Source organism: Dacryopinax primogenitus (genome assembly GCF_000292625.1).
Source record: "Dacryopinax primogenitus strain DJM-731 SS1 chromosome Unknown DACRYscaffold_6, whole genome shotgun sequence".
Lineage (NCBI taxonomy): Eukaryota > Fungi > Basidiomycota > Dacrymycetes > Dacrymycetales > Dacrymycetaceae > Dacryopinax > Dacryopinax primogenitus.
The window spans coordinates 867,836-887,780 of NW_024467203.1; the positions used below are offsets into that span (position 1 = coordinate 867,836).

Here is a 19,945-nt window from a genome sequence, read left to right on the forward strand (position 1 = left end):
GGGGGGCGTACCAGGAGTATAGGATTTCGGAATCATCCCCTCGTCTTGAGACGGCGTCCAGAAGACATTCTCCTGAGAAGAGATCGGTCTCTGATCAACTGAGCGCGCAAGAGCGTCGCTGGGCCCATAATCCAAGTCTACAGACTCGTTGAGAGGGAATCCCACGTAGAAAACAAATCTAGCCTGGTGAATCGGAGAAATGTTCATCATAGTGTTTCTGGGGTTCATTCAGATCCAACAATGCCAGTTCTTCGCGACATATTTGGCAAGGAACACTCTGCCTGGGATTCTCAGGTTCGTCTTCGTTAGGCGTGTCCTCGGCATTCACGCCATCGTCAAGAATGTTAGCGGCGCCCAAATGGGCAATGCCCAAGAAGCGTCTCTCCTCAGTAAGATCGAGGTTATCCAGGCTCATGGTCCAGAGAGAATCGAATGTGTGAGGTCATGTGGACGGATGCAATGATTAATATGGGGAGTTGGTCGGAAGCAAACGCCCTTCTCCCTGACCATGCGTGGGAGGGCAGGCGAGTTGGTGGTCGGTGAACGCTGTTCCGCCCTTCACGTTGTTCCTTTCATCTTGCAACACACAGGTCAGCCTACCTATTGAATTCAGCCTGAATTATAGTTCTGATCAAAACTTAGTAGGGAATATGTCTAGGGAGATCGTCAACATTCAGGTAATGCTGCAGGCATGTCCGACCCCAACGGTCCTTGTTGACTCATTCCTGTAGGTCGGGCAGGCGGGAAACCAGGTCGCCTATGCCTTTTGGCAAATGATCCTCGCCGAGCATGGCCTGGATGCTAACGGAGTGAGCATGTCTCTCTTTGTACCTCGAGTAATGGCTAACAGGTGTGCTCTAGATGTACCGTGGGGATGACGACCAGAAAATTGCCAGGGTGAGCTGCACCAGACGTTGAAGTGCTCGACTTCATCATTGATAGATCTATATCATAGGTTGGCGTTTACTTTTCAGAGGGCTCTGATGGCAAGTATGTACCTCGGTCCCTGCAGATTGATCTGGAGCCTGCCGTTACGGATAATATCCGATCCGGTCCTCTTGGTCAGCTCTTCAGGCCCGATACCTTCGTGACCGGCGATAGTGGCGCTGGCAATAACTGGGCGAAAGGACGTAAGCCATTTTGTATGTGTTACCTCATTGAATGATTGTCTGAGCACTTCACAGACTACACCGACGGTGCTGAGCTCATTGATCAGATTCTCGATCAAGTGCGGAACCAGTCGGAGAAATGCGATGCTCTGCAGGGATTCCAAGTCATCCATTCTCTCGGTGGAGGCACTGGTGCAGGGCTCGGGAGCTTGCTTCTATCGAAGCTACGAGAGGAAGCACCCGATCGAATGCTTGCTACGTTCTCCATTCTACCGAGTCCCAAAGTCTCCGACACGGTGGTCGAGCCATACAACGCCATGCTGTCCATCCATCAGATTATCGAGAACAGCGATCTCACGTTTTGCCTGGACAACGAGGCATTGTATGATGCCGCTGTCAGGCTGAAGAACCCAAACCCCAATTTCGGACATCTGAATGATGTGAGTTGTTCATGTAACCTTCATGAAAGAACGTATGACTTATTCGCCGCAGCTCATCGCTCAAGTAATGTCCGGCGTCAGCACCAGCTTGCGTTTCCCTGGTCAGCTGAACGGCGACCTACGCAAACTGGCCCTTAATCTGATTCCATTCCCTCGTCTTCACTTTCTTGCTCCCGCTTACGCCCCTCTCGTGCCGCCGGGCTCGCAGTCCTTCCAGTCATTGTCAATTCCTGAGCTCACAGCATCCTTGTTTGACCGCCGCAATCTGCTTGTAGCATGTGATCCTAGGCTCGGAAGGTACTTGACTGCCGCCACGATCTACCGCGGCAAACTGTCGTCACGTGAGGTGGAGGCGTCCGTTCAGCAATTGCAGGCAAAGAATTCCAGCTCCTTCGTGGAGTGGATCCCGGACAACGTGTCCGTTACTCTTTGCTCTGTTCCTCCTATTGGCAAGAAACAAGCTGGCGTGTGCCTGGCTAATACTGTTAGTTTCTCGTGCGCACCAGCAAACAGATCTGAAGCTAATAATAATTCGTAGACGGCGATCCAGGAGGTTTTTAAGCGCACACAGGAGCAGTTCGCTGCCATGTTCAAACGCAAGGCGTTCTTGCACTGGTACACGGGCGAGGGTATGGATGCTATGGAGTTCATGGAGGCCGAGTCTAACGTGGTCGACCTGATCAATGAGTATCAGCAGTACCAGGAAGCATCTGCTGAGGAAGAAGAATACGAAGACGAGGTTGCGGACGAATAACAATGATGGACGATCTGGCCTGGATGAATCATGACTTATCTTGTGATGACGGATGTACAGATACCCATTGTTACTTATTGTCTTGACTCTCTTCTTGCTGGCCGAGTTGTTAGATAATTGTGAAGGAAATACCATGATCGGAAATGTAATCCCACTAAAATAGAAGTGTTCCAATGGACTAGAACGTGTTGATATCAATTATAGGTGCATATTGCGTGGGCACGGGTTCGTTCGCGTCTGTTCGCGACCCTCTCAGATTAAGATTCTCTTGATACCCGACTCGCTCATCTGAGAGCTCTTCTGCTCCAGCTTACCTTCGCTTTCATCTGCTTCTCCCCGCACTCGTGTTCTCCTGCTACCTGTGTCCCTGTTGCGTGCGCATGCTTGTTGCCCGCTCTCCATGGGATTTTTCTCCTCCCGACGCGCCGACGCCGCCCCACTGCCCAAAAGCCACGACTCGAAGCCTATTACTTCCAAATGGTATGGAAAGCTGAGAAAGAAGGACTCCCCAAGTACATCACCGCAGCCAAATGCCGATGGTTGGATCGAGGTGCCATCTTCTACCCTCGCGTCAGCTGTGGCTCCTGCACCGGTAGCAGACCCCGTAACGTGGGTGCTTTCACTAGCTTCGCGCTTCCTTCAAACCCACTGAACCTATATGACAGGCGCACCCTTGCCTCGAGGCTAAATGAGCTGGCAACATCACACGCAGATGGCCTCATAAGGCACGTTACATGCTTCCCAACCAGATACCTGAACTGACTCGGACTGCAGTGACAATGAATACCGTATCTTGCGCCAAGATATCTTTGAACGCTACGGATCTAATAGTCAAGCAGGCCCATCACGTCTGTCTGGGTCACAGAGAACCGCACAAGCGTTCACACGGCCCCCATTACCCTCTTTTACGCCTGACATCCCTATCACTATTGCACCTGATGCCTACCCACCACCGCCGTCCTCGCCTCTCATTGCTCTAAAGAACAGTCTGCGTCGGAAAGGCTCCCGCTCCTCCAACATGTCTGGTTCGATCCTTCCAACTGCGGATTCCTCTGCGTCCATCTTTTCCTTTCGTTCCAACTCGACGGCGGCAGCGGCCAATTCTGGACGAAACATATCTTCCAATACTCTCTACACCCACAACGTACCCCTATCACCCACCAGTAACAAATCTGTAGATCTCCTCTCCATTTCGTCATTGCGGTCACGAGCACCCTCCGTAGCACCCTCTGGCCGATCAGGCGTACCACCATCTGCATATCATTTGCCTATGCCACCATCGCATCCAAGCACAGCTACGTTGCGACAGACATTACCTGACAATGATGAAGACAAATCGGCCACTCAGTTACGACGAGAGCTGGCAGAGGTGGAGTTGGAAGGCTTGCGCGTGCTGGAAGGATTCGATGCTAGGGAGGCCATACTGCTGGATCAGCTGGAGGGCATGAATATGCCAGTGGGCCTAGGAATCAACCTATCTGGACCAAACGGCACGATGACTTCGCTGCCCGCGGCTGATTCGAACGCTACGATCAGACCACGAAAACGAAATTCATTGATCGATGTCCTGCCTCGACGGTCGGCGACGAAATCATCTTCGAGCCGTTCAAATGGGTCAAACCCACCGACCCCTTCAGTTGCTGTTCGCAACAGTCCGGCTCAGGCGCAAGCGGTGTTGTCGACTATGGATCCGGACCCCAAAATGACTGCAGCATTGACAGAAATACGAAAGGGCAGGGCGGACGTGAAGCAACGGTATGAGACGCGGATGGCATTCCTACGAGCAAAGCTGAAGGGCGCCGAGTTACACGAAAAGCTGATCAAGTGAGTGGGTGGAGCGTGCTGAGTGTATGCTGTAGTATGTTGCGTATATCCTTGTAATTTCTAATGGTCGTGCGGGCTGCACCTTTGACCCCGTGTTGCATTCTGTATTCTAGAACACGGCAGGTATTTATGTTGGTTTGTTCACAAAATAGGATTGTCGTACTCTTCGGACTAGTTTCAAAAAAGGCTCTACTATTCCGTATTCTACAATGGATACATCACACTCTGCAATTCTCCAACGAGATAATTAAGATGTCGCTGGCACCAATCGCCTCTAGCCGATCCATGATCTCCGCCATTGCCTTCTTTTCGACCATAGAGCTCACGGCAACCCAGCCCTCGTCTTCTAGGGGGCTGACCGTGGCTGCTCTCCGACCCGGGGTGATGTTGGTCGCCTCTTTGAGCCGTGTTCGCTCGATATTGTAGTTGCAAAGTACGTATTTCCCAGCAGCGATCACACCTGCTATTCGGCTGGTCAGGCGCTCAATCAATGGGATGTGTTCCGTCTTCTTCGTCTTTGTACTTCGAATAAGCACGGCCTCAGACAGAAGCAGAGTTGATATGGCATGAAGTCCGGCGGCACGCATCGTCTCTCCAGACTCTAAGTCAGGGTCAGCATATCTGTCACAACCTAATCAAAAAAGACACTCTGCTCACCCACTAAGTCCACAATACCGTCGGCAAGCCCCAAAGCGCAAGCCGCCTCTACACTTCCGCCCACATACTCAATCTTCGTATTCGTTCCCAGCTTGTCATCTAGATCCTTGAAATACTTCCCTGCCAGTACCTCGAAGCTCGTGACAACCCTCTTTCCCGCAAGGTGCTCGACGGCCTGAAGTTGGCCCTTCTCCGGGACCTGCACTTGAAGCGAGCACTTGCCAAATCCAAGTTGGAGGACCTCAGTAACCAGGTCGCTCATTTCAGACTCGGCGACCATGTCCTGGCCAGTGATGCCGACGTCGACATTACCCTCACCCACAAAGCGAGGGATGTCGGCGGCAGGAAGAAACACTCTGTGACACGAGTCAGGTGCGAGACTGGGAATAGGAATGCTAGGAAACTGACAGGGCAATGGGGAAGTTGCGGACAAGGCAAACGTCTAACCGCTGGGACCGAGTGAATTGGATGTCGGCACCTATGCACAAAAATAAATGCCCCCTGTTCGGTAGAACAGTGGGCCGGCATACCATGAAGCAGCTCAAGACACTTCTCGTACAATCTACCTAAAACAAAAACTCAGCAGAGAGCCTGTGTAGGTGGGATATCATCTACCTTTCTTGGGAATGGCAAACAACAGACGGTCCTTTATCGATTCGAAGTACTCCATAGTATGTTACAATGTATATTGAATAAGCGTAAGATTGAGGATGACAACCAAGTCACTGAAATCCTGAAGACTGGGGGGGGGGGTGACTCCGTGAGGTAAGTTTCACGAGTCAGGGTCTAGTTAGAGGGTTCTCCCAGTGATTGGCCAAAATCGAAACACACTGTTCACACGTGCGCCTCCCTTCAACAAGAACGGGGCAAATAGAATATATTTCTGTCGAAGAAAAACTATGGCACGCATTTAGTAGGCTGTCGTAAGGAAGGAAACGGGGATGGAATGGTTGAATAATTGTACACAGAATCCGGTTTCATTGGTGCTAACCGATACAGGAGTGCTTTGAAGTGAAAAAGAAAAAGAATGCTTGGCCATAGTCCGTAACCTTGCATTGATCATAAGAGGATTTTTGAGCCTACTTGCTGCCAGAGGGTACGGCAACGGGATGCTGATATATACGAAGCCTGGTAAGAGACGAACGTTGCTGGAACAATGGAAAACAATAGACAAGTCGTGTTCACCTGCTCCAGAGGGCCAGGAAGATTGCCCAACCCTGTTGCAACCACGATGGCTGAATTGACGTTGATGACAGAGCGCCATCCATCCTTATGAGCGGAAACTTGATCGTATGCCCCGTCTCTATACCTACGGGGCGAGACGGTGCAAAGTAGAAACCAGCCATGAGGACAAGGTAACTTGACAGCAATATCAGTCTTGGGTTTCCAAGAGTCAGATATGAAGACCGACCTCAATATCAAGGTGCTGCCACGGTGGTAGTTGCTCTTGGCCTCGATGTACACGTAGGTGAGTAAGAAAATAGACAGGATAATCGCAATGACATCCCAGCGTGGGAAGATCAGGGTGAAAGTATCGGCAATATCACCAATCTTGCGGGGGTTGTACCATGCTGAAAATGCAACCATGGCAGGAATCTGCAGAAGACAGACCTGCAAAGCATACGCTGAACCGATTTCCATGCTATAGAAAATTCTCAGTTGTTTTCAGAAGGGCAAGAATGAAAACATACCTGAGCGCAATGTTTCCGTTCATTGCGAACGACATTGCGTTCATGAACTCGGTCGTGTTGGGTACCAACGCAAACAAAGTGAGGCCCAAGAATTTTTCATCTACGCCAGATCCTTCCAAAATAACGTCCACGACATCCACTAGTACTTCCGCAATGGCTGCATAGAGAGCAGTGCAAGCAAGAAGAACGGCTGCGCTAACAGTGCGACTCCATGATGGGGCATCGTGCCCGCCTTCAACCGCGTCATGATGGCCCATGGCAGTTCTCGGATGTGCGGGAGAAGCTTGTTGGTGGCGCAAGGCCGACACAGTCGCAACTGCTACGGCACGAGTGAAATCGTCGGTGGTAAGGTTTGGCGGGAGCGGGAGCGGCTGATGGTTTTGATAATTCGTGGTCGACTTGACAGCTTGGTTGACGGTTTCGATGAGTGGACCATATCCCGCGCCAGGTATACCGTTGTAAGTCGAGAACACGCGTCGCGTCGCGACTGGTGAGATGTTGACCGGTCCAGCTCGAGGCGTACTCACGAGACTCGGAGGTTGTTGCGTAGTTGGCCTCTCCTGCTGTCCACCGTAGGTACTATCAATGGTGGTAGCGACGCTCGCTCTGCGAGAGACCGGTCTATGCGTTGGAAGAGGGGACTTTGCGAGCTGTTGATTGACTAGCTTGTTGTACATCGCAAGCACACGACCTGTGTTGGGCTGCCCGGGCTGCCCCCCGACCTCGAGAGGATGCATGAGCTGCTGCGGATTCTGCCAGATCTGCGTGGCGTGCGTTCGAAGTGAGAACCAAAGGCCAATGAGGTATGATAATAGGAGAACCGTTGCGCAGAAATACATGAGGTTCTTGACAGTCTCTTGGTAGAAGGGATCTGTTGTCGGGTCTGGGTGTTCGTAGAAACATTGCTTGCACATCCATGGCTGATCAGGGTCTTTGCCGGGCAGTTCAGCAGGGCAGCCAACACAAGAGAGGCGGAACTGAAGACAATTAATGATAACATCAGTAATGACGCGAAAGACTCACATTTCCATACGTTTGGTAGAACATGGTGGGAGTGAGGGTGCCAATGATAGCCATGATCAACATTGTACTCGTCACCCCTGCGCTCTTGGCATTGAACTTCTGTTCTTTCCGTCTGAATGCACCAGAGCACATACTGACGCCAGGCATGAGAAGAACACCAGCGAGCAAGCTGCCGACGATGGAGCCTTCAACCAGCAGACCCTTGCCCTGGTTCAGCGCCATGCCGTACAGGATGATCTCGATGATGGAACCGAACGTCGCGTTGATGACGGCACCCATACCAATACTTGACTGAGCCGAGATACTAGCCACTGCCATACCGATGAAGTACGACAAAGGAATGACGCTGAGCAGAGAGAGAATGAAGATCAAGGGGCGAGAGGCAATGATGTTGAGGAAACGCGTAGGTTGATGTTCTTTCATGGGCAGAAGTACGAATGCATCGAAAAGCACAAAGAAGACAAGGGGAAGCAAATTGACGAAAATGATGTTGACTCCACCGATGGTGTACTTGTAGTATTGGAAGCCAGCTGCACGGTATGTGCAGAGCAGGACAGTCGAACGCGGCGCCCCAGAAGGTGCGGCTTGACCGGCACGCAGCCTCGTACGCTTGACGGCCGTATGAATGTCGTTTTCACCATTCTCCGTAGTGACAATCACCGCGGGGGGGGAGCAGAAGCGAATCGAGAGGGGCCGTGTCATGAGCAACTTGACAAGCGCCCAGTTCAGCTTGGCCATTGGAATTGGGAGAACCATTCCGAAACAAAGAAGGCAGATGAAGAGTTGGATAGGGGCGATGAGGACGGGATAAAGAATCCAGTACACGAGTCGGCCAAGGAAATCGCCCTTTTGAGCAGCTGGGAGATATTCGGCGGGCGGCGCACGCTCGGGGATGGTGTCGTAGGCTTTCTGTCCTCCTGGCCTACTGGAACTCAGCATGACAGTTGCTTCGGAATCTTGCGTTTCCGTATGTGGGATGGCCAAGAGTGGGGAGCGTTCGGTCGGTGGTGGGATCCAACTGGAAGTGGAAGCAGAGGGCACCATTGGGTGGTTGGAATCAATAAAAGGATCTTGCTGAGCATCAGGGGACGGCTCAGGCTCAGGTGTGGACTCGCTCTCGGCAGCGTCTTCTTCGCTTTCGTCCAATACAGGAGTCTGCGCCGACGGTCTGATCGTCCCAGCCGACTCTGACCCACTCCTTTGCCTCGCCTCCTGTATAGCGGCCTCTTCGTCCCTAACTCGACTCCATTCACGTTCCGTCTCGACGTCCTCTGGGAGATCTCCTTCAACATATTTTCCGAATGGCCAGAAAATGTACCACCCCAACCCCCAAACGATCCACGCATATCGTCGACCACCAAAGGGCACGATTGCTATCACAGCCGCAACACCTGCACATACAAGCGCAAGCCACCAACCAAAGACAACAGCCCAGAAAATGTTCCCCGGAGTGATGTGCCGTTCATGACTCGGAACGTTGTGAATCGCAGTCTCTGCATTGCGCGTGACCGTACGGCTTTTCTTGTACAGGGCGGGCTTCCAGATCGGCAAACCAAAGGGATGCTCAACATTCATGAGGCTTTGTCGTTCCTTCACCGTGATAGGTTCGTCTTCCGCATGACTCGCAAGGTGTTCTTCCAACTGCTCTGCTTCGTCAGGGGAATTGTCTTCACCTGCGCCATTGCCTGCCTCCAGATCTCGGTCGTTTTCACCGTCTTCGTCCAGGTCATCCTCATCAATAATATCCCTTTCGTCTCTGCTAATCCTCGATCCAGTCGTAGCGACGCTTGCACTCCTGTTCATTCTACGGTGCCTCGGATTAGGGGCCGAAGAGGACAAGCTGCGGGCCCCACGACCCGCGCCACTTGCACTTCGTCCAGTCGGCCTAGAAGGAGACGACGGGCGCGCTGGATGCGAGTGCCTGGGCGAGTAGGGTGGGAAGTAGGAGGTAGTCGCAGACTGTGGTGCGTCTGACCAGCTCTGTCCGCCACCCCATGCCTGTTGCCCTTGTGTGAGCAGTTGAGGATGCCTGAATCCACTCTGTGTCGGTGTCTCTCCGGGAGGGATGAGGATTGGAGCCGGAAGGCGAGGTTCAGGCGTCGTCGGCGTCTCGCTGCCATTGTCCGCCATCGTACTGGTTATTGAGATGGTCGACGAAAATGAGGGGACTGTCGAGGGGGTATAGGAGGTATATATATGCTTGCGTGTTCTTGTAAGGGTAGTAGCCCCGGGTGCAATAATATTTGGGTGTGTGCCGTCATTCGTGCCGAACAACCCGTGTTGATCACTCGCAGAGGGCACGTTTCAATTCCATCTTTCATCACAAAACACGTTATTCGAAATCTGCATCAATTCCGTTTCATCACATTCCCGACTCTGTAGATATTATAGTTTACATGGCTTTAGCCAAATATTCTTCTCTTGCCTTGGCCACGCGCTCAGCAGCCACATCGCCCTCTGGAAGCTCTGGCAAATGATACCCATGCTCTTTGATATCTTTCGCGGTGTCGGGATACGCCTCCCATGCATGCTTCTCCGCATCATGGCCCAATAACCATTCCTCGCGGTTGAGCGCGACACTTTTGGGATCCTCGACCGCCTTCTTATCGTCTGCCTGGTGCCACTTGTCGCGATTCGTCTCTCCCGTGCGCTGTGCCCGACGCACGCGCTGATACCGGATCTTCTCAAAAGCTTGGATGGAAAGAGGTGCTTCTTCGGGTCCGGAGAGCTTCAGATTCACCGCGATCGTTACACCGTCTTCAAGCGCCTGGCTGGCACCTTGGATACTGGTAGGCAGGAACGGGTGAGCAGCATCTCCGATGACCGCAATGCGCGCCTTCTTACTGATCCAGGTAGGCAGTGGATCGCGGTAGACGAGTTTCCAATCAACGCAGCTGGGCGCTTTAGACAGAATTGCAGCGCAGCGCGGGTCCCAATCTTCGACAATCTTGAGTACGTCCTCCATCTTGCCGGGGAAAGACCAAGACTCTTCGATATCCGCCGTATCCTTGTGCGTTATTACCCAGCTGACATCTTTCCCACCCTTGGAAGAAGAGGAGAGCATGTGTACGTCCTTACCGATCCAGCCGTAGAACGCGTCCCCATCCTTGACTAGGTAATCAGACAAGGGGTCCTCATCGATTCCGCTGCCCTTGGCGGTGAACCACGCGCGGTAAATGGCGTACCCAGACGGTTCAGGCTGATCAAAATAGCCCTAATAACACTGTCAGATACTGAGGCCCAATTGCTGGATCTAACAACGCACTAAGACCATCGCCCTAGCCTTTGAGCGCACCCCATCCGCTCCGACAACCACATCTGCACTCAGCCTTTCTCCATTGCTAACAACGCCCGCAGCATGGTCATCCTCCCAGTACTCGGTAACATTCGCTGAAAGTCGCAGGTCGACGCCAAGCTAGCACAGCTCAGTCGCGTCTTGGAACCGTGCTGTAGGGAACTCACCTCGACAGCATGATCGAACAGAATCTGGTGCAGCTCCCCCCGATGTCCATTATAGCTATAGCTCCCAAATTCCTTCTCATTCAGCGGCTGCGCAGTGATAAGGTCGCCCTTCCACGTATTCAGGTGGAACGTCTTCAAATGCGTGCAGAGCGGCCACATCTTGTCGTGCAGGCCCCAGCGCTCGAAGATGCGTCCAGCATTAGGTCCAAAGGAGATGATGTCTCCCAGGACCTTCAGCTTGGGGAACTTGTCTAAGAGGATAACATCGTGACCCTAAGAGTAGTGATGGGCAATCGTAAGCCCGACGTCTTGTTTCGCACACACCTTCAATCGCGATTCGATGGCACAGGATAAGCCAGCAAAGCCAGCACCAACGATGATGATCTTGACCGGCCTCTCACTGTTCGACTTGCTGTCGCTCGCGCCGTTTGGAGACATAGTAAATTTCGATGTTGACCAGGTGCGGAATACGGGTCGAAGAACTGAATGCCTTTTCGCTGATGCAAAGGAGCCATATACCCCACATGCCTGGAGGCCGGAAGAGAATAGCCTGATCAATCACGCCTTGGCTGACCTTCGGCTGAGATTAATCAGCGGAGAAATGGAGGAGATATTCCGTTGCTGTATGCCGTGTATATGCCGACAGTGTGCGTCTATTTCGGTTTACATTGTTCAATGCACGTGAGGACGCGGGGCTCCGGCCGGAATAACAATAAGCCTCCTTCAGCGTCCGTGCGCTAGGGTTCATGGTCCGTGCGCCACTGCTCAGGGTATATAGCCTTGATGTCGCGCATCCCTTTATCTGCATCTCTTGTGCTCGGGCACGAGCTGTCGACAGTGAGGTCTTTACCGAGTCACAGCCAATTGCTAGTTGCAAACTAAGCATCCGAACGCGTCGATGAGTCTATGACTCTTCGCAATTTTTGGCAAAACCTAACCAATAAACATGTTATTTTAATATGATGATATTACATGATACATGCATGCACATTGCCTCGCTGTGAAACATGGACCTGGCAAGGTCATCCATCTGGTTCAAATGAACACTTTCCTTTCCTCCTTAATGTCGTCCCAATTGTTATTGAGAGGTCATGATATCACATTACGATCTAGGTGGTGATTCCAGTAACCCAAGAAAGGGCCTATGGGAAAGAGAGGAAAGGTCGCGATAACAACGCAAATGCAATGATATGGGGGAGGGGTACCACATTGTTCATACAACACAACACCCTGCAACGCAACTCATCACAATCTATATGCTCACCTAACTCCAGACATCGAGCAAGAGCCTTGAACGCTCCTTGAGCAGCTTGAGCTCTGCCGCACCCTCGACCTCGGCTGTTCCTCCCTTGCCCACTCCCAGCATCTGCATCAGCTGATCCTCAACATCATGCGCCATGCTCTTTGCATCACCGCAGATGTAAATGTACGCCTTCTGCTCAAGGATAGCCTTGGTCAGGGGTCCGCGCTGTTGCCAGATCAGGTCTTGTACATAGACCTTGCTGCCATCTGGTTTCCGCGGCGTCTCGCGTGAGAAGGCCGTGTGTATGATGAGCTTGCCGTTGAGCTGATCGGCGTAGTATGGCCACTCTTCAGCGTACAGGAAGTCCTGGGTCGACGATCGGCAACCGTAGAACAGCCAGATGTTGCCCCAGTCTTTCAGTGCGTCAGGTCCGTTCTTATCGATCGCGCGCTTGGCAAGGGCGACACGCTCTTGCACAAAGCCGCGGAATGGTGCGACACCCTGTGAATCATTAAGTAAATTGCTGATAGAAATGCATATAGTCTCACAGTTCCAGGGCCGATCATGATAACTGGCGTCTTGGGGTTGGTAGGCAGCCTGAAGGTGCTCCTGCGCACATGGATCGGAACCTTGTATACCTTTTCGTGGTAGTACGCGCTCCTTGGTCCTTCGATCGCATAGCGCGGCGGGACGGAAAGATCTACGTCTTCAATGCCTTCTTCTGACATGAGAACGGAGGTCTCGCCGTGATGCGCCATCTTAAGATTAAGAATGTAGTTTGTGCCTACACCAAAGACCCACTTAGGATCCTTCTCCGGGTGATGCGACTTCTCCGCCTGATACTTGAGCACGACCACGGTGATGTGGATCGAACCTGGGTGAAGCTTGGGCGAAGAGGATATGGAGTAGTAGCGCGGCTGGAGACGCGGAATCAGCGATACGATCAGGTCGAACGGAATTTTCCAGGGAGTGATGGTCTCAGGGGTAGGTTTTACGTGGAAGTCTGGAACTTTTGCCGATGAAACAAGCTGGAGAACTTCGCCGAGCTTGAGCGAGCCGTCCGCAATCACAGAGGCGTACAGAGCTTTATCGGTGGCAAGCTGCGTGAGGCGCTCCGCAGCCTCGGGCGTGGGTGCGTGCTTGGCGAGCGCGGACAGGGCCTGACGACCGGCCGTAGCGGAGATATCGATGTAGTGCCTGAAAATGGTCTCGTACGTCGTCGGAATAGGGAAGGGCACCTTGGCTAGGGTGGGATCCAGAGACTCAATGTTGATGACAGCCGTGCGGCGCTCGGGTGCACCCAGACCGAGGACACAGAGCAGGCGGTCGACTTCGATGTCAGGGTTAGTAGGCCAAACACCACAGTGGTCGCCGTGCTGGTAGGTGAGACCGGAGCCCTCGATATCAAACTCGACGTGAATGCAGTTCCTATCACCGCCGGTAGCGAAGAGTTCGCGGGCTTCCTTGATCGGCGCCGGGTAGGGATTCTTCGCATCGTGGATGCCTTTGGTGCGGGTAAGCGCACGAGCGGAGAGTTCGCCAAGGTAGATCTTCTCTGTAGGGAATTCTTTCTCGAGTTCGGTGACGACAAAGTCTGCGGTATCGGATCCCGCGCCCTCCTCGACGTTCATCACGCTGGCAAACTCCTCCCACATGCCATCCTTCCACTCGAGATAGTCCTCCTCCATGCTCTTATCGTCATCTCCCTCACCGCGCTTGCCGATGCGAGTAGCACCCATCTTTTCGAGCGAGGCATCCACTCGGCGTGCGATGAGATTGTAGTGCTCGTATGTGCGGTTCCCAAGACCGAAGACGACGTAACGGAGGTTCGGGAGCTTGTGCTCTCCACCGGAGAACTCGAAGCTCTCGTCCTCGAGATTCTCCATGAGCGTCACAGCGTTGTCGGTCGGCTCACCCTCTCCGTACGTTGCCATGACAAAGAAGGCGACACAGTCCTCGGGAATCTTATCCAGGTTCTCGAAGTCGTACTCTTCCGGGTCGCAGACAAGGGACGAGAGACCGAAGCGTGACTTGGCCTCCTTGGCAAGACGGATCGCATATTCCTCTGCAGTACCTGTCTGCGAGCCGTAAAAGATCACAATACGCTTTTTCTATTCAGACGACTAGGGATCAGCGCTGGTTCCGCAGGTGTTACAGACACCTACGGTATCTAGCATCTTGGCAATGAAATCTCTCGGGTTTGCTCCTCCGGTTGCCCCCTTAGCACCCCCATTTGGACTCTTTCCATTGGGTATAGGCTTGCTTGACGATGAGCTCTTGAGGAATGGTAACTGGTCCCGGAGGAACCAGATGGCGGCAATGGCAAGGCCAAGAGTGACAAGAACGAGATCGGATGTTGAGAGAGATGCCATCGTGGCTGAAGACGGCTCTACGTTAGGAGATGCCAGCACAAAGAGGTGTCAAGTCTAGAGGAGAATGAAAAGAAAAAGTATTAATGAGATGTGGTCGACGATGTGGAAGACGAGATGGGGAGAGAAAAAGCGGGCGCCTTGAGATGATGGTACGAGACGTGTCACTGGGGTCTCTTACCGCCGGCAGCAAAAGTGAATTGCACTCACCTACAAGATATTGACAAAGAGAATAGCGATGATGTGAGCGTCTTCGTGTCAGTTGAGAGAGAAGAAGAAGGAAAGAGATAGAGATAGAGAGGAGAAGTAAAATGTTTGATAATTGCCCACAAGGTGGGAAAGAGAGAAGCGCTCTCAGGGGAAGGGGCGATGGTGCCGATCCCCCGTTGTTCCTTTACGGCGAAAATCGGTTAAGGCACACGGCGGGTACCGTTCCCCTTTCGCAAAATTATTCTGCCCCACGTGTGCACTTGGTCCTCCTTAGCTTCATCTCTCCTTTCTCAATGCCCAGTACACCCTTTGTTGGTCATTCATTTCTATAGTACTCAAACCCTCACTCATATTTCCCCTAGGTCATGCAATAATCCTAACTTTTATCCTGCGGCGGAGAGGCGGCGGAAGCCAAGAACCACAACTCATCCGCCCCAACCGGTCCTGCGTAAGCCGGCAGTCGGCCCGCTTAGCTAACCAGCGCTCCTCCGCGCCCCACCAGCCAGCGCGGTATCCGCCATGCGTTGGTCTTCTTCAACATTGTCTTTCCTTCCCTTATATCCCGTCGGACTTGAAGCGCTCTTATGGTCTGCGCTGACTGCTAACTGACAATGCGGACAATCACCATTGGCTACTGCAGACTCATAACTGCTGCTTGACATGCCAACTCTCTGGTTAATCGGAGTCGCCTCAATGAGCATCACCGGCAATTTCAAGCCTCATGCACTCTGTTCCGTTTGGTCACAGGCCCATTTATATCTGTCAACATCATTTCCTTCTGTTCTTCTGCGCTGCCTTTCAAGTCTAGCCGAAACTCATCGGAGTCCTCGGACTCAATGAAACTGCCATGAAAGGATCAGTCACCCTCCTCATCATAGCTTCTCGCTCCAAGTATATGACAGAACTTTGGACCTTCTGTTGCACAGCCCTTGAAGACAATTCTTGTACAACGAAATATGGCTACTGTGGCACGACTTCCTAAATAACCCTGGCAAGATACTCCTCGCGCGCCTCCAGAACGCGTTCCGTAGCCTTATCGTCGTCCTCAAGCTCAGGAAGCTTATAGCCGTTCTCCCTGAGATCCTTCGTGACCTCCTCATAGTGCTTAAACGCCCACTGCTCCGCATCATGATTCATGATCCACTCCTCGTCCTTCCAGCGCACGCTGTCCGGGTCCTTCTTCGCAGCGTCCGCATCGGCATTATGCCACCGGTCGCGGTTGAACTCGCCTGTGAGTTGCGCTCCCCGTACACGTCCATATCGCATCTTTTCGAACGCCTGTAACGCCAGCTGCACGTTCTTCTTGCCCGCTAGCTTCAGGTTCACAGCGAGCGTGACGCCGTCCTCGATGGCTTGGCTCGCTCCCTGTGCGCTAGTCGGAAGGAAGGGGTGCTGTTGGACGAGGCTCAGTTAATCCTAACTTGCAACCATTTGCTGTGCAAATAAGCTCACTGCAGCGTCCCCAATGAGGGCGATTCTGGATTTCCGGCTGAGCCACGTAGGGAGCGGGTCTCTGTACACCAGTTTCCAATCTACGCAGCTCGGCGCCTTGGAGAGGATTGCAGCGCAACGCGGGTCCCATCCATCGACGATCTTCAGAACATCTTCCATCTTTCCCGGGAACTGCCACGACTCCTCGATGTCCGCCTCGTCTTTGTGGGTGATCACCCAGGAGACATCCTTCCCCCCTTTGGAAGACGAGGTCAGGAAATGCACGTCCTTCCCGATCCAACCGTAGAACGCGTCGCCGTCTTTGACGAGGTAGCTCGACAGGGGATCTTCGTCAATTCCGCTGCCCTTGGCGGTGAACCACGCACGGTAGACGGCGTACCCAGAGGGGCGAGGCTTGTCAAAGTAACCCTATGCGTGAATGTGACAACAGCTTGCCGTCTCTGCAATGCGTTCACATACCAGGACCTTCTCGCGTGCCTTGGAGTGCACCCCGTCTGCTCCGATCACAACATCTGCCGTTAAGCGCTCGCCGTTAGCAACAACACCGGCAGCGTCGTCTGTTTCCCAGTATTCGGTGACCTGCTGTCCGAACCGGAGATCGATGCCCATCTGGCACCCAGTCATGAATATCCTCGACAAGCGAATGTTCACCACCTACCCCAATCGCATGATCCATCAAGATCTTGTGCAACTCCCCACGATGCCCATTATAGTGATGGATGCCGTCTTCCGTTGGTTTGATCGGGGTGTTATCAATGAGATCCCCTCGCCAGGTATGCAAATGGAACTGCCGTAAATGGGTGCATATCGTCCAGAACTGATCGTGCAGCCCCCAGCGCATGAAGATCCGCCCGGCATTCGCACCGAAGGAGATGATATCGCCGAGCACTTTGAGCTCGGGGAACTTCTCGAGGAGGATGACATGATGGCCCTTCAGCGTTGCCTCGATTGCACAAGCGAGGCCAGCTTTGAAGAAAAGGTTCAGAAGAGCGAGGCGGGATCATGGAATCACTTACCGAAACCAGCACCGACGATGATCATCTGGACTTGCTCTTTGGTTGCACTCCCGCTCGTGCGCCCACTGGCGGTACTGCCGTTCGCTTCAGACATACTTCTGGCAAGCAGAGCCTAGCTGAACGTAGCAGCGGATGGTATGATGCCAATATCCGCGTCGAACTCCATCCGCACTGACAAATACATTGCTATATACCCATCTGGAGCGGATAATATGTTGAGAAATGTACGGGGTCACGGGAGGATCAGGGTTTATCAACATGCCGGCAAAACCATCCCTTGTGGTCCAACTCTAAACGGTAGCTCTCAGATTGAGCAGGCGAAAGCCAGCGCTTCTTTGTTTCCCGCTTGCTTCTTTGGTAGAGATGCGGAAATGTGGGACGCCGATGAGCAAGTGTTAGCTTCACATGATTCCGACATGTACGGTCTGAGATTAGACTACAGATTTCTGTTGGTTACATACATACAATCTAGATGGCCCGTGCGAGGTATTCTTCCCTGGCTTCCATCACTCGTTCCTTCGCCTTATCGTCATCCTCCAGATCAGGTAACTTGTACCCGTTCTCCTGGATATCCTTCGCCACTTCGGCGTAATGCTCAAAGGCATACGTCTCCGCGTTGTGGCCCATGATCCACTCCTCATTGAAGAGCTTGACAGACTCCGGGTCCTTCTTGACCTTGTCCTCGTCCGCGTTGTGCCATTTGTCGCGGTTCGTCTCGCCCGTGATCTGCGTCTTACGCACGCGCGGATAGCGCATTTTCTCAAAGGCACGGAGCGCAAGCTGAGCGTTCTTCTTCCCGGCTAACTTGAGGTTAACAGCAATAGTCACGCCATCCTCAATGGCTTGGGAAGCACCTTGCGCACTCGTCGGAAGGAAAGGGTGCTATAGGAGACTGTCAGGAACGGAGGTTGATGATGAGCAACATGACGACTTACAGCAGCATCGCCGATGAGAGCAATCCTCGCCTTACGACTCAGCCAGGTTAAAAGGGGATCTCGGTAGACGAGCTTCCAGTCGACACAACTCGGTGCTTTGGAGAGGATTGCAGCACAGCGTGGATCCCAATCCTCGACAATCTTGAGCACGTCCTCCATCTTTCCAGGGAAGGACCAAGATTCCTCGATATCGGCTTCATCTTTGTGGGTGATGACCCAGCTGACGTCCCTTCCGCCTTTGGAGGAGGAGCACAGGAAATGAACATCCTTGCCAATCCAACCGTAGAAGGCATCGCCGTCCTCAACCAGGTAGTTGGACATAGGATCTTCCTCAATGCCACTGCCCTTGGCAGTAAACCAGGCACGGTAGACAGCGTAGCCCGACGGGCGAGGCTTGTCAAAGTATCCCTGAGTAGAGATCAGTGAGACACTACATGAAATGAATGATATCACTTACCAGGACCTTCTCACGAGCCTTCGAACGCACACCGTCGGCGCCAACAACCACATCGGCAGAGAGACGCTCGCCATTGACAACGACACCTGCCTCATCATCCGTCTCCCAGTACTAGGTCACTTCCTGTCCGAAGCGAATATCGACTCCCAGAGTGTTCTGCGCATGATCGATCAAGATCTCGTGCAGCTCACCCCGATGCCCATTGTACTGGTGCGCACCGAACCTGATCTCCTCGAGCGGCTGAGCAGAGATCAAGTCACCTTTCCATGTGTGGAGGTGGAACGTCTTCAGATGTGTGCAGATGGGCCAGAAGCGATCGTGCCATCCCCAGCGCTCGAAGATACGCCCTGCGTTTGCACCGAAGGAGATGATATCACCTAGAATCTTGAGCTTGGGGAACTTCTCAAGGAGGATCACGTCGTGACCCTTGAGCTTCGACTCGATGGCACACGCGAAGCCAGCTGCGGAATGATTCCCAAAGATGTCAGCAAGGTATTGTATCCACTGAATTGGACAAGAGGCTCACCAAAGCCTGCTCCTACGATGATGATCTTGACCTTCTCCTCAGCGCTGCCATTCGAACAGTTCGTTGCCGCCATGTCGATGGTATACAGGCAAGTGAGGCCACGAATAAGCAGTCGGTGTTCTACAACTGAACTGCCTTCGTCGCATTTTGTATTAGACCGCTGGGCTGATATGATTAGGGATTCGGCACGGCGGACGTTCGCTGCGAGAGGTCACGATGGAATCAAGGGTCTCTCTGGGTTCTCGCAAAACTTAGTTCCGTGGCCGGATTCCACACATGCTCCGGGCAATCTACCCGTTTCCACAGGGCGTTGATTACAATATGGACCATTTGACAATAATAACAAGGTAGAATCTATACCGTGGGGTACACACCAGAAAGGCAGTCGAGGCGCTATATATATTCCATGTATGCTAACACCGAACATGCTTATTCCCGACACGCGAACGCTTTCACATGAAAGTCGCGTTATATTCCTCGTCGCGTCTGACTCACAAGTTGAGTACGGTGAACGCGACGTTCGCAGTCTCAGCTCGATCCTGTTCTTGTTGTGTTTTACATCAACTTTAAACTGTTTACTGTTTTGTTGGAGGATTTGATTCCGCAGAGGCCTTTATTAACACGCACTCCGTTGCTTTTCGATTCCCCATCTGCTTGCACTCGAAACATCACTTTCCCCCTTCCTCCCCCTCACCTCCCTCCCCCCTCACCTTCCTCCCCCGTCACCATCCTCCCCCCACCATCCTCCCCCGTCACCATCTTTCCTCCTCACCCCCC

The 19,945-nt window shown here is 52.8% G+C and overlaps 8 protein-coding genes across 8 annotated transcripts; 2 read left to right on the forward strand and 6 right to left on the reverse strand.

Annotated features, from left to right (window-relative positions):
* The first annotated feature begins 519 nt into the window (after positions 1–519).
* Positions 520–2,482, forward strand: DACRYDRAFT_21480 (beta-tubulin). The gene is made up of 8 exons (XM_040772416.1): positions 520–590; positions 643–677; positions 732–809; positions 862–897; positions 956–1,130; positions 1,185–1,549; positions 1,602–2,033; positions 2,088–2,482. Exons 2-8 carry the CDS (start codon positions 651–653, stop codon positions 2,301–2,303), a joined length of 1,329 nt encoding a protein of 442 aa, XP_040630117.1. The 5' UTR covers positions 520–590; positions 643–650; the 3' UTR covers positions 2,304–2,482.
* A 1,158-nt stretch (positions 2,483–3,640) lies between these two features.
* On the forward strand, positions 3,641–4,197 carry DACRYDRAFT_21481 (uncharacterized protein). The gene has a single exon (XM_040772417.1). It carries the CDS (start codon positions 3,754–3,756, stop codon positions 4,129–4,131), a length of 378 nt encoding a protein of 125 aa, XP_040630118.1. The 5' UTR covers positions 3,641–3,753; the 3' UTR covers positions 4,132–4,197.
* Positions 4,198–4,321: 124 nt separating this feature from the next.
* DACRYDRAFT_78127 (ATP phosphoribosyltransferase) lies at positions 4,322–5,454 on the reverse strand (the record flags this gene model as incomplete). Its single annotated transcript, XM_040776313.1, has 5 exons — positions 4,322–4,728; positions 4,785–5,140; positions 5,193–5,262; positions 5,315–5,350; positions 5,400–5,454. The coding sequence occupies 5 exons, from the start codon at positions 5,452–5,454 to the stop codon at positions 4,346–4,348; spliced, it is 900 nt and encodes a 299-aa protein (XP_040630119.1). The 3' UTR covers positions 4,322–4,345.
* A 285-nt stretch (positions 5,455–5,739) lies between these two features.
* DACRYDRAFT_65440 (uncharacterized protein) lies at positions 5,740–9,616 on the reverse strand. The gene is made up of 4 exons (XM_040775784.1): positions 7,499–9,616; positions 6,476–7,452; positions 6,196–6,426; positions 5,740–6,143 (listed from the first exon to the last, which is right to left on the reverse strand). The coding sequence occupies exons 1-4, from the start codon at positions 9,299–9,301 to the stop codon at positions 5,966–5,968; spliced, it is 3,189 nt and encodes a 1,062-aa protein (XP_040630120.1). The 5' UTR covers positions 9,302–9,616; the 3' UTR covers positions 5,740–5,965.
* Positions 9,617–9,890: 274 nt separating this feature from the next.
* On the reverse strand, positions 9,891–11,529 carry DACRYDRAFT_115444 (monooxygenase; the record flags this gene model as incomplete). Its single annotated transcript, XM_040770004.1, has 4 exons — positions 11,285–11,529; positions 10,961–11,233; positions 10,764–10,913; positions 9,891–10,712 (listed from the first exon to the last, which is right to left on the reverse strand). Exons 1-4 carry the CDS (start codon positions 11,396–11,398, stop codon positions 9,891–9,893), a joined length of 1,359 nt encoding a protein of 452 aa, XP_040630121.1. The 5' UTR covers positions 11,399–11,529.
* Positions 11,530–12,224: 695 nt separating this feature from the next.
* Positions 12,225–14,584, reverse strand: DACRYDRAFT_49998 (cytochrome P450 oxidoreductase; the record flags this gene model as incomplete). Its single annotated transcript, XM_040774957.1, has 3 exons — positions 12,225–12,704; positions 12,752–14,314; positions 14,369–14,584. Coding segments are annotated over 3 exons (2,259 nt in total), but the record flags the coding sequence as incomplete, so codon positions are not given.
* Positions 14,585–15,760: 1,176 nt separating this feature from the next.
* On the reverse strand, positions 15,761–17,344 carry DACRYDRAFT_106394 (FAD/NADP-binding domain-containing protein; the record flags this gene model as incomplete). Its single annotated transcript, XM_040768260.1, has 5 exons — positions 15,761–16,174; positions 16,235–16,642; positions 16,694–16,843; positions 16,893–17,200; positions 17,251–17,344. The coding sequence occupies 5 exons, from the start codon at positions 17,342–17,344 to the stop codon at positions 15,761–15,763; spliced, it is 1,374 nt and encodes a 457-aa protein (XP_040630123.1).
* Positions 17,345–17,706: 362 nt separating this feature from the next.
* DACRYDRAFT_115446 (monooxygenase) lies at positions 17,707–19,241 on the reverse strand (the record flags this gene model as incomplete). The annotated part of the gene is made up of 5 exons (XM_040770005.1): positions 17,707–18,132; positions 18,186–18,593; positions 18,643–18,732; positions 18,787–19,103; positions 19,169–19,241. The coding sequence occupies 5 exons, from the start codon at positions 19,239–19,241 to the stop codon at positions 17,719–17,721; spliced, it is 1,302 nt and encodes a 433-aa protein (XP_040630124.1). The 3' UTR covers positions 17,707–17,718.
* Positions 19,242–19,945: the final 704 nt, after the last annotated feature.